Source organism: Pantherophis guttatus, chromosome 6, assembly GCF_059756535.1.
Source record: "Pantherophis guttatus breed Tessera chromosome 6, ASM5975653v1, whole genome shotgun sequence".
NCBI lineage: Eukaryota > Metazoa > Chordata > Lepidosauria > Squamata > Colubridae > Pantherophis > Pantherophis guttatus.
Genome location: NC_142068.1, coordinates 45,482,614 through 45,495,174, shown reverse-complemented (window position 1 = coordinate 45,495,174; position 12,561 = coordinate 45,482,614). Strand labels below are relative to the sequence as shown.

Here is a 12,561-nt window from a genome sequence, read left to right as displayed (position 1 = left end):
ACTATTTACTAAGTCTGCACTACTATTAATCTTCTCATTGATCCCACCACCCATCTCCTTCCACTTATGACTGTATGACTGTAATTTTGTTACTTGTATCCTTACGATTTATATTGATATTGTTTCCTGATTGCTTATTTGTACCCTATGACTATCATTAAGTGTTGTACCTTATGATTCTTGATAAACGTATCTTTTCTTTTATGTACACTGAAAGCATATGGACCGACAAATTCCTTGTGTGTCCAATCACACTTGGCCAATAAAGAATTCTATTCTATTCTATTCTATTCTATTCTATTCTATTCTACTCTACTCTACTCTACTCTACTCTACTCTACTCTACTCTACTCTACTCTATTCTATTCTATTCTATTCTATTCTATTCTATTCTATTCTATTCTATTCTATTCTATGGTAGGGATTCCAAACAGTTGAACAGTACTCTTAAGATTGGTCTACTGTAAGTTTTATAAGCCCAAGTTAGCAATACAATGTTTCCAGAAAAGAAGCTTCGTAGAATTAAGTTTACAACCTCTTAGTGCTTTTTTAGCAATGCTGTTACAGTGAACTTTGGAGTATAGATCGTCAGAGATAAATACACCTAGGTCCTTAACAAAGTGAGGGTCTAAGAAATACAAGATTATTAATGTATTGTAGATCATGTAGGTCATGATCTACAATTGGGATGGTATGCATTTTTATGGTATGGTAGAAATAAGATACATCCATACTTTCATAGACATTATATAAGGAATGCATTGCTATTGGTATGGGAGAAGATCAGAGATAAATATTATCTGAAAATACCAATATGGTTATCAACAATGGAAGCTGTGATACACCCAAATGTTTTTAATGTTGGAAATATTGTTAGATATAAAGACTTACTAACAGATAAGGGGGATTTGAAAGGGAAACAAGAGCTGGAAGAACAGGGGATTGAGATGGATTGGTATATGTACATGCAGACACAAACAAGATATGAAAAAGATGCTAAACTATATGGTTTTCACTTAGAAAAAACAGAGTTGGATGGTATACTCATGGGAACAGTGGATAAATTAATTAAAAAGATCTATAATTTTTTATTAAGCATCGAACTGGAGGAAGAGCAGGTAAAGGAAACAATAATAGCCTGGGCAAAGAATTCTGGACATTCAATAGATCTAGATAAATGGCAACAGTTATGGGAAAAGAATTATAAATTAATAATGTCCACTGCATATAAGGAAAATCAATATAAAATGTTTTATAGATGGCATATGCCCTCTCAGAAACTGGCAAAAATGTTTAAAGATAAGTCAGCTAAATGTTGGAAATGTCACCAGTTACCAGGTTCTTATTGCCATATGTGGAGAAGCAAAAAATTATTGGAATACAATTAAGATATGACTGGAAGAAATGATACAACAACGTATTGATTTAAAACCAGAACTGTTCCTATTGGGTATCCTACCAGAAAAAATTACAAAGAAAGTATCTATTTGATTATACATGTAATAATAGCTGCAAGGATTGTTTATGCACAATACTGGAAAGCAGAGAGAATACCTTTGGAAGAAGAACTAATTAAAAAAAATTAGATTGTGCAGAAATGAATAGATTGACTTTGATGATTAAAGAAAGAAGATTCAGAATACTTTAAGATATGGAATCAATTTTACTATTGGTTAGAAAAGAGATATAAATAAGTAAATTAATAATTATATATAAAAATGCCATAATCAGAAAATTTTGTTAGTGATGAATTGTTGTAATTGATTCTATGAGAACAAAGACAGAAGACATAACAAAAAGAAGAACGATTGAAGACAACACCGAGATGTCACATGGAAGGAATGACTGATGTATTAAATGTTTGTTTGTTTTAAAAAATAAAACAAATTTTTAAAAAAAACAACAAAGTGAGGGTCATCTGCTAGATCAATACCACCCAGCTTATACTTGACATTCTGATTACGTTTACCAATATGTAAGACAGAGCATTTATTAATCGAAATTTGAAGTTGACAAATGGATATCCATTCAGACACATAGTCGAGATCACTTTGCAAATTAACAGAATTATCTGTAGTATTAAATAATTTTACGTCATTGTCAAAAAGGACGCAATTGCTTTTAAGTTGATCACATAGATCATTGATATAGAGCAAGAAAAGTGTGGGATCTAAAACGCTCCTTGTGGAACATCACTGTTAACTGATGCAGGATTAGACAGCGAGTTCCCCATTTTGACTTTCTGCAGTCTATTAGACAAGGAAGCAGCAATCCACTTGTGCAAAGGTCCAGAAATGCCATGAGAATTTGCATTTTTTAAAAAAAAACATTTGCATTAAAAAAAAACAGGAATAATATAGAATCCTCATCATGGCTGAAGATGCATGCAATCACAAACACGTAGAAAGAAAGAAAGCAATTATTTATACTTTAATTTAATGCTAGATGCTATGAAAAAAGGAACATTTGCTCTCCCTCTCACTACAGTCCCCTGCCATATGTTTTCTTAGATAATAACAAAGGTCACTGCCCATGTGGGTCATGAAGCTATACTTCTAGCAAGGGAAGAATGATGAAAATGTATTTAGCTCATGATTACCAAAGCAAAAAGGTGACCTTGACAACTGAACAGTTCTTCATTTTCACAGTGAGACTGGTCCTCTTGCAAATGCGAGATGCAGGAAAGGAGCAGGAAAGGCCTGGCCTTTTGTTCATCTGTCCAAGGCTGACAATTTAATTGAACCCCATTTGAAATAAGGTCAGCAGGGTTGGGTCTTCTCCAGCAAACTATCAGACAAGCACCATTTCCTGGCTCTGAACGTTCATTAACGGGAAGAGAGATTTAAGGACATGTATTTCTCCATCCCAATATAATTGTCTTTCAATTATTCCCATCCAGGGAATGTACACAACACTGCATATGATCTACAATAGTGCAGAGATGTGCAACCTTTGGGGAAGCTGAATGCCACATTTGGCCTTTCAGTGGCATACCAGGAGCCCACTTCAAAAATCGATTTAATTTGATTTAATATTAACTCAAATTAAATTACATTAAATAGAATATGATTACTTCCAGTTTATTTAATAATCTGCCATTGCCACATTAAAAATAACATGCTTATGGCAATTTTTGGAGGAGCTCTGGTAACTGCATACACCATCAGACTTTGAGTGTGCGCCCATTATAGAGACAAATTGTAGCATGGGACAACAGAGAGGTCTGTCTTGAGTAGCTGAGAAGCTGACCAGATGATGTTCAGCAAATCAGAGCTTCCCACATTCCATGCAGATCAACTAAGAAGCTAAAAAGGAATAGAGTTCTTTACTATTTTGAATGCCTTAAAAATGTATATACATAAAAATATCCATACCACATATACATACACCATGAAAATACTGTAACTTAGGAATGCTGCAGCAGTTAGCAGCACACAACTATGTCTCTTAATTGCTTACATGAAGAGAAACAAAAATGGTCATAGTGCTTTGAAACACAACTTTATTTAGCAAAGCAATATATTTTGAGGAAGAATCTGTTTATCCACAAACTCCCTCAACAAAGTAGATGATCTGAAATGTACAACATTATTCATAATCTATATATTTTTGTCTTGACCACTAGTCCATTTTTCCTTTAGTCCTTTTATAAAATAGTTTTCCTGACAGAAATAAATTCCTTACTTTTCTCCTTCACCTGTCTACAACAAAAAGTCATACAGCAGAACGAAATAGACATCAATTAATGGGAGTTCTCTCTCTATGTCTTGCACATTGATACTCAAAGAAACACTGAGACTATATAATGAATATCAAACAAGTTGCAAACCAGGTTGTCATGGTTACATCTATGGAAAGTAATGTCACAGAGATGCTAGGAATCCCTTCCCACCCATCTGAGAGGTTTCTTGGCAGAAACTGTTAACAGTTAAACCAGTATCTGCTTGTCCTTTGAACTGACTTGAGAAGTTTCCAAGTCAGCTTTGCAAAGGGTTAAATAAAGTCTAATAAAAGGCACAGTGACAGCTAGTTGTTCGAATGACACAAGGTTTAACTGCCCTCACAGTGTTTTACACACAGCCAAGTTAAGGGTGACAGTGATTTGGCTGCAATTCCTCTTTGTGCTCAAACTAGACTTTGCCATACTCCATTCCATCATGAAAATGGCAAAGTACAATGACAGAATGTCAATATTTGATTATGTTGACTATTCTTTCTTTTCTTATTTGTTTGCTTGTTTGTTCGTTTGTTTGCCTCCCAACTCAGAGTTCGAAGTGATTCTGCTCAGAATTGGATATTAAGGCTTATGCATTCCATTAAAAAAAGGGGCCGGAGGAGAACCAGATAACTGTGCTACTCCCAAATCTGGAAAGTTAAAAAAAGCCGGTTCTAGGTTTTGAGCTCAACAATGCCCCTCATATATACTGTATGATTCTATTATTGCAACATATTTTCCATCAATTGTGTATTATAATTTTTGTATTGTTATTACTATTATTAGTAGAAGCAGTAATAATTTACCTGTTTTAGTAGTTTCCCTATCTCTTCTTGGCAAATATTATAATAACCCTAGAAGTGCAGTCATATTATAGTCTTTTATATCGTATTACTGATGAAGCTGCAATATAGCTGCAATTACTTCATCAAAATCATGGCTAACTTCATCCTATTTACTACTGTCAACACAAGTAAATGGTTCCTCCCCACCCGGTTATAAGAATATGTCTCATAGATAATTTTCATATTAGAAACAAAACCTTTCAAATTCTTCAGTAAAAATGTGAAAAATATTCATGGCTTCAAACAATATAAATGACAAACAATTGGAGTCTGGGCAGCATCAATTAATTGTTTAATTATCTATTGAGCCATATGCACAGAAAGAGGAAGTTTTTAATAATGACTACTTCTGTTACAAAATAAACGACAAAGGTGACACTGTAAAATGTCTTACGCTCACATATCTCGTCCACATCCTGGAAGCTTTGCCTGTCTTTCTTATTTTAGGTTGATTGATTACATGCTGTCAAGTTGGTGTCAACTCTTAGTGACCACATAGACTTATTATAGGACAGCAATGCAAAGAAAAATGAGAATGTGCTTAAAAAGTAACTCTGTGCTTGTTCAAAAGCAGACTAAGTCCTTAACAAAAGTGCCTATAAATAGAATTTCCTGCCTGCAGAACTTATTTCTATTTCATTAATTTGTTAGTACAGAGAAATATAATAACCAAAAAGTACACAAAAATATTTAGGATAAACTGAGAAAAAAATTACTTGCATGCTAATTGACACCATGGATTACTTGCTAGTTTAGGCTGCCTCACCCCTTCCACTGCTTTGAAATGAAATAGAAATAAATTGGCTATAACAATATTTTCATTAGAGTACAAAATGACACTAAGACAGCCTAGGAAAACTCATCCAGGCAACTCAAGTTAGTCTGCTGTTCTATAAGTTCCTTAAAGTTAGATGTTTATACAATATTATTTTTATTTGACAGCCTCTATCAAATTAAAATTTTAATTCAAGTTAAAGCTAAATAAAAGGGAGTAGAAAATCCACAAAACATTTGATATAACTGCTAACACCACAAATAATTGAAACATCAACCTATTTTTCAGAATTCCAGACAGGAGAGGTATCTTGGATCTATAGCAATTTTTGTGTGATGTTTCTTTCTGATCTAACTTCTGTGTCTTATTATAAATAAATTGAACATAAAGACCATTGAAATTTACAGTTGTTCTATAGCAATCAATAGTAAAATTGCCTATCATGCTAAACCTCAGTGGCTCCATGCTGCTCATTTTCAAAATGAAATGGGTAACCTATAAACAAACAAAATCCTGTGCTTCAATGCATTGAAAAGAAATTTAAGGTATGCAAAATTCCATGACATTTAAAAATACAATGCAGTACAAGAAATAATGCATGGATGTCCTTAGCTCATATAGCCATTTGCATTCCCCTAAGTTTTAGGTTCAGAGCAAACATATGCACCATTACAACAAATAGAAGACAGAAAAATCCACTTAAATATAATACAATCCTTTGTAGCTTTGATTTATATTTTGTATTCTCCAAAAATCCTTGAAGACATAATGAAGTTTAGAAACATATAAGACAATGTAACATATAATCTAGTTTGAAAGATGTATGCTAACAGGAAAAGAAAGCTGAAAGTCACCTAGATCCAGCTAGAACAGAGAGGGGGACTTGGACACATAGATTTGTGTGGAAGGGCTTAATCCATTCACAACATGTACATGTACTGATCCCTCATAAATCTAGAAACGGCTATGGTTTTATTTATGAGAGGGATACTGTCCAACAACAGTGGGCAACTGTCTAAAAACTTGAAGGAGGAAAGTCATTGGCCAATGGCAGTGAGCCAGATCAAGTAATCAGCTACCTTGGCAACGGCTGCCTCAGAAACCATGCTTTTTAGAGAGTTAGCACAGACCTACCCTTGCTCTTGTCCTTTTATATTATTCCTTACAAAACAGAGGAAACCATCTCCTTGGTACTTCCTTTCATTCTCATTCTTAAAATCTTCCATCTAGATGAGAAGCAAGTCCTGGACTGCAGTGGGAAACGGATTGCACATCTCTCCTCCACCCCCCATCCCCCAATTGTCCCTGAGACTGAAGCCCCTATTACCAAACCAAATTGGCATTCCATAGGAATCAACTTGGTTTCTTAAAAGAGGGAAATGGGTTTCTTAAAAGGGAAAATGGGGGGAGAGCAAATCTCTCCTTGATAGCTTGGTTTTCTTTCTTCAGCTCTGCACTTCCTCGGTGGGAGAATGCCACCCACTGGTTGAGACTGCTGGATTCCTTCATTACTAGACTACCCAAAAATGTATGATAAAGAAAACTGGGCTTTCTGCCTCTTTCCACTATAAAATCTGGCTTGTGTAGATAAACTATAAAATTACCATATTATGTTGGACTACCAATTTATCTTTCTTAGCTTTGAATAGGCTTTAGACACTAGTAGACAATTTGTCACATATTCACAGTGTTCAGAACTGTACCATTCAGGTATGCAAGGCACAAAAAAGTCCCTAATACATTTTAATTTGTATTAGCTCATAATTTCAAAAAAAATTGGAGGGGGAGGTGAGCTTTATATCTATTTGGAATTGTGAGATCCTCCCATGGCTACTATCCCACAAAAATATCACCAGGATGGACAAACCCAGTCATAACCATTTCTTAGAAGGCAAACTAGTCAGGCTGTGTCCTATTATTCCCTCTACTCCTCCTACTCCATATGATTTCTATTACCTTAGCCAAAGTTTTTCTATTTTTCTGGAAAGATGACCACACTTAGACTCAAAGGCCTGGGGTGCAGCATTTTTATTTCCTAAGAATGTCTCTGTTACCATTATGAGCTTCAGAGGTAATATCAGAACTAAATATTATGCACTTGTAAAATATTTGTCTTTAATAATTACATTTGTAAAAATCAGGAAAATATTTATGGGCACTCTGACACCATAAATGCTATGTAAACAACTTTGATATTCAATTTTTATAAACATTTTCAGATAATAAAAATGTATTGAAAATAAAATGTATCAATAGTCACTTCTGATTTCAATAAACTTTTTTTCTGATAAAACTTAAATATGGCCTTGGAAACATTATAAACATGTCATTGGGCAAGTTACAAATCATTTAAAGCATCAATTTTAGTTATAAAAACTCCTATCCCATCCTAAGGTACAAATAATACTCTTTATTCAAGTATATATTGTGGAAAATAAAAACATAGCACAGAAGAGATGATGAAATGGGAAGAAGAAAGGAAACAGGAAAAAATGAAATTATTTTATCAGCTGGATTCAAATGATGTGCTGATTCAAACTAGGGCTACTGTATTATACAAACATGAAAATCCAGTCAACAACGTAGCATTTTAACTCAAACTGGACACAAAATTGTTTGGAGTTAAATTTGGGTTACCACATCTGGCCTGTAGAAATCTGGACAACCATAAAATAGCAGCAAAGAAAGAGACTCTCCATACCTTTTTTTCTGTGGTGATAGAGATTTCTGCAGCCTAACTATGGTGATCCTAGTTTACTTGAGATACTTCTGCCTGCCTTCACTGAAATGCGAACCAAAAGCAACCCTGAAGACTAGGACTTCTCTAAGGAAACCATATCTAGTGGATTTATTTTTGATCCCCTTCCCTCAGATGCATAGGAATTCATTTTCAACCTGTTTCTCCCATTACAGACCATGTACCCCACTAAATTGTTGTGAGGAAAGGAATGTATAAAGTTCCCTGAGTTCTTTGATAAAGGATGCAAATCCAACAAAAAATGAGTCAAAAAGAACCTGGAAACTAAGTGCTATCTCTCTGTGATGCTTCAGACCACAATGAGCTCACTGTGGAATTTTCAGTTTTTCATTAACATGTTAAGGAAATGCAGCTGAGATCCGCTGATGATTTGCTGGTGTATCCCCAGATAAGTCAATTACCTAACAGACTAGTCTGGCATGCTATACAAACACAGCCACTCTTGACATTCTCAAAAATCCAAAGCTGATGTATAGCTGATGTCACCTTTTTGCATCCACTTCAGGTTCAATACTACTTAAAATTTCTACTTGTGCTCTTACCTTCATTAACTGGAAAAGCATGCACTCACTAATTATGTAAGAAGGTTTTCTGATTCAAAAGCTTTTCCAGAAGCTCTTTTCACATCCTTCCAATATGTGATAATGAGCCTCAGCAGGTGCTCCCCTCTCACATGATGTTATGTTTTGCTAATAGTTAACAATCATAGAAGGAAACATATTATCTAACTTATTGCTACATTTGCATTTAGAAAAGCTATACAGAAACACAATAATTATAAAGATGCTTTATCAACAAATTGAAGTTTAAATATTTTAGGACAAGCAATTTGGGATACAAATATAAAAGGGATTTTTTTTTACATTTGTACATTTTGCCTTTAATTTATTTACAGTTTTTTTAAAGGGTATAATCCCCTTATCTTTTCTAACTCCTGACAATTAAAAATGAAAACAAATAATTACATATCTGCTTAATGAGAAACATAAAATATTTAAATTAGCATTTAATTCTGTAAGATAGAAATCCAGTTCTCATTCATGAATTTCTCATCTGAAACAATTTGGAAAATACTTCACATGAATGTACACAAAGAGTCATACATGTATACTATGCTACTAAAATGTATCAATATCAATTTAGCAAGAGGCATAATTGTAATATCCTTTCAACCCAGGTACATCTGTGCAGCATGTGAAGTTATTCCTTTCTTTGTACTTTTCATTACTTGAGTATCTGGATCTGGATATGCAATGGAGCTCCTTTGTAGCTAGCACTCTGCCTGTCCCAATTGTCATACTTACTCTATGCCTAACCAATCAGACTGCACCAAAAATTCCTGTAGAAGTACAGCCAACTGAACAATCAACACTATGAGTAGCTGATTACCAATCAAGTTTCATATCTCAGTTATTATCCTAAAATGTCATTTGGTAGAATTCAGCACATCTAGTACCAGTATTTACATATGAACTATAATATGTTCACCTTAGCATATACAATGCATAAATTCTGATATACACAATATAGAAAATAGCTTTTGACTTCCTTAAAATATAGAAGGATCTTAGGAGCACAGGAAAGCAAAAACATTGGTTTGTATTGATCTGGTACCCATGTATTAAGGAAGTAGAACATCTATAGGTAAAGACTGAACAAATTTTATCTGTTTCTTATTGAACAACTACAAAACAAAGTCACCCCCAGGATTCACGCTGCATTAGTATACTTCACAGGTATCAAACTCATGGTGTCACGTTGCTGTCACGTGATGTTTCATGAAGTTTTCTCCTTCACGGAGCTGGGGTAGGCATGGCCACTGCATGATGTATCTGGGTCATGGGCCGCCAGTTCAGAGGTTGTATTCAGCAAGTTCTGACCAGTTTTGGAGAACCGGTAGTGGAAATTTTGGGTAGTTCGGAGAACCAGTAAATACCACCTCTGACTGGCCCCACCCCCATCTATTCTCTGCCTCCTGAGTCCCAGCTGATCGGGAGGAAATGGGGATTTTGCAGTAACTTTCCCCTGGAGTGGGAGGGAATGGAGATTTTACACTATCCTTCCCCTGCCACACCCAAGCCATGCCCACCAAGCCATGCCACACCCACCAAGCCACGCCCACAGAAGCGGTAGTAAAAAAATTTGAATCCCACCACTGCGCCTGTTTGACGCCCCTGGTATACTTGCTTGCATGATTCATCTGAATCATGGTACTGACGCCTATTTCCAGCACTTTAAATGCTTTTAAATGCCTGAATGAATGGCAGCACCAATTCACCATCATTTTTCAGGAGAACAAGTTGCAAAATATTACATAACAAGCAATGAACAAAATGCAGTACATTACTTACAGTCGTGACAACGCTTGGTTATTCTGGAAGAGGAGCTCTGGCAAAGTGTGTAGCTGGTTCCTATTTAGCCGTCTAGAGAAATGGAGGGTGGAGAAAGAAATCATCATAAGCATTCTTAGATACATTTAGAAGCAGGTGGACTTCCTCAACCTAGGGATATTATAGTGCTGACTACTATATGTGGCAATTCAATTATTTTTGTCAGTTTTCTGCAAGATATCTTCAAAATGTTATGGCTAGAATGGAATAATGCTTCCCTGCTCTTAAAAAATAATTTTCCTAGTCCATATTTATTAATCTCTCTATGCAAATGGACATAGATATGTGCAGTAAAACATGAACATTAGCCAAGGATTACCAACACAAACCCTGTAAAATGTCTACAATGAAATATTCTAGTTTACCAGTGACGCAGTATAACCTTCAACATATCCCATGCCATCAAAGCTACTGGTAGTGGTACAGCAACAGAAACAGTCCGTAAAGTGGGTGTGTGGGATCTCTCACAATTCTTTGAGCTCTAAGCACATAGGGCTTATAAACAGTATCCTGAATGACAGGAAACAAGCTTCCTATAATCTTCTTGGCTGTCCATACCACGCTCTGGACTTTCTCTCTGAGGCACTGCAGCCACCAAACCAAACAGTGATGCAGTTTGTTGAAACACTCTCAATCGTGCCTCTATAAAAAGTGGCCAGGACAGAAGCAGAAAGATGTGCTCTCCTCATCCAATGCAGGAAATGCAGACACTGGTTTGCATGCTTCACTAAGGATGATGTGTGGAGAGAGCAGTTCAGATCGTTAGTTACCGTATCTGCTCCCCCAGATACTTAATACTGTTAACCACCTCTATAGCTGCATCCTTGATACTGAGTGAAGTATGACCATGCCAACTGTTTCTTAAATCTACAATGATCTCCTTTGTTTTATTAACATTTAGAACCAGGTTACTTTTATTGCATCAGTCCACCAGAGCCTTCACCTCTTCCCTATAGGTATCTTCATTGTCCTCCCAGATAAGACCCACCACTGAACAGCAGAGAATATTAATGATGCAAGAGCAAATAAGGTACTCAGTCATAGAATAGCACCATGGAGGCAGATTTTTTTTCTACAGCAGGGGTGTCAAACTCGCGGCTGGCCATGCCAACCCCTGGTTTAGCGAAGGGGGGAAAAGTCGCGATATGTCACGTGATGACAATGTCACGGCGTGAGTTTGACACTCCTGTTCTAGAGGATGGGGATGGTGGTGGAAGAGTACAGACATAGGGGAAAAGGCTAATGTGACACAGAAAATACACCCAGAAGTAAACAGAAAGCTTTCATTGTGTGTGGCACTTTATAGATGACATATCTCTATTACAAGAAATGCCAACTTAAATGGTGAGAGGTTCTAAGGATATTGGACATTAGTCAACATTGCACTGGGAATGTTTTATCTTTCTGAGTGTGGCAGAGTTGGGTAACTGTTTAAGGAGAGAAGCAGCAAGTGTTTAAGTAGTGTTTTTTACAGTTGCTATGAAGAAAACATGCAGATGTTGCTGAGACAGGTCTGTGCACTGTTCCTGATTCGATGCTTCTTGCTGAAAATTATTTTGGACCTGAAAAGAATGGCAAACAGATTGAGAAGCATCTGGGTATAAATGCCAGCCAAGCTGTTCAAGATGAGTGTAAAATCACATAGATCTTGCACCATCTGCTCATATGAGCAGGAGGGTGGGGGCAGAGAGAAATTATTCTTGATCTAGGTAATGGAATTGATTGCCTTTGACCATAAGGTGTGTTCTTCCTATCCCTGCTTAATTCCACTTTTAATCTATCAAGGAACAGGAAGTCCAAAGGGAACCCAAACTCATGCTTGTGAATGCATGGTTTAGTTGAGAAGAAAAAGTGGAGATATCTATTAGGAAATTGCATCTCTTTTTCGTTCTCTGGCATTTTCCCCACCACCAGCTTTCATACCACATCCAGAGCCCTGAGACACTCACAGTCGCTCTAGTTCTTTCATGTCGTCAAACGCTCCTCGTTCCACCATGTTGATCTGGTTTTCCATCAGCTGCCTATAAGAATGAAACAAGAATCAGAACTTGGATATCTAAAGGGACAAACAGGAGGAC

At 36.1% G+C, this 12,561-nt stretch overlaps 1 protein-coding gene across 2 annotated transcripts in view; it reads right to left on the bottom strand.

Moving 5' to 3' along the window:
- SLIT1 (slit guidance ligand 1) overlaps nt 1-12,561 on the bottom strand; it is a 145,845-nt gene that overhangs the window by 103,889 nt on the left and 29,395 nt on the right. For both annotated transcript variants that reach the window (XR_015728626.1, XM_034439889.3), the window contains exons 3-4: nt 12,433-12,504; nt 10,445-10,516 (exon numbers count right to left, since the gene is read on the bottom strand). Coding sequence is in view for 1 of the 2 variants with exons in the window: in XM_034439889.3 (XP_034295780.2) it covers nt 10,445-10,516; nt 12,433-12,504 (144 nt within the window). In the remaining variant the exon portion in view is untranslated. The remainder of the gene's footprint in view (nt 1-10,444; nt 10,517-12,432; nt 12,505-12,561) is intronic.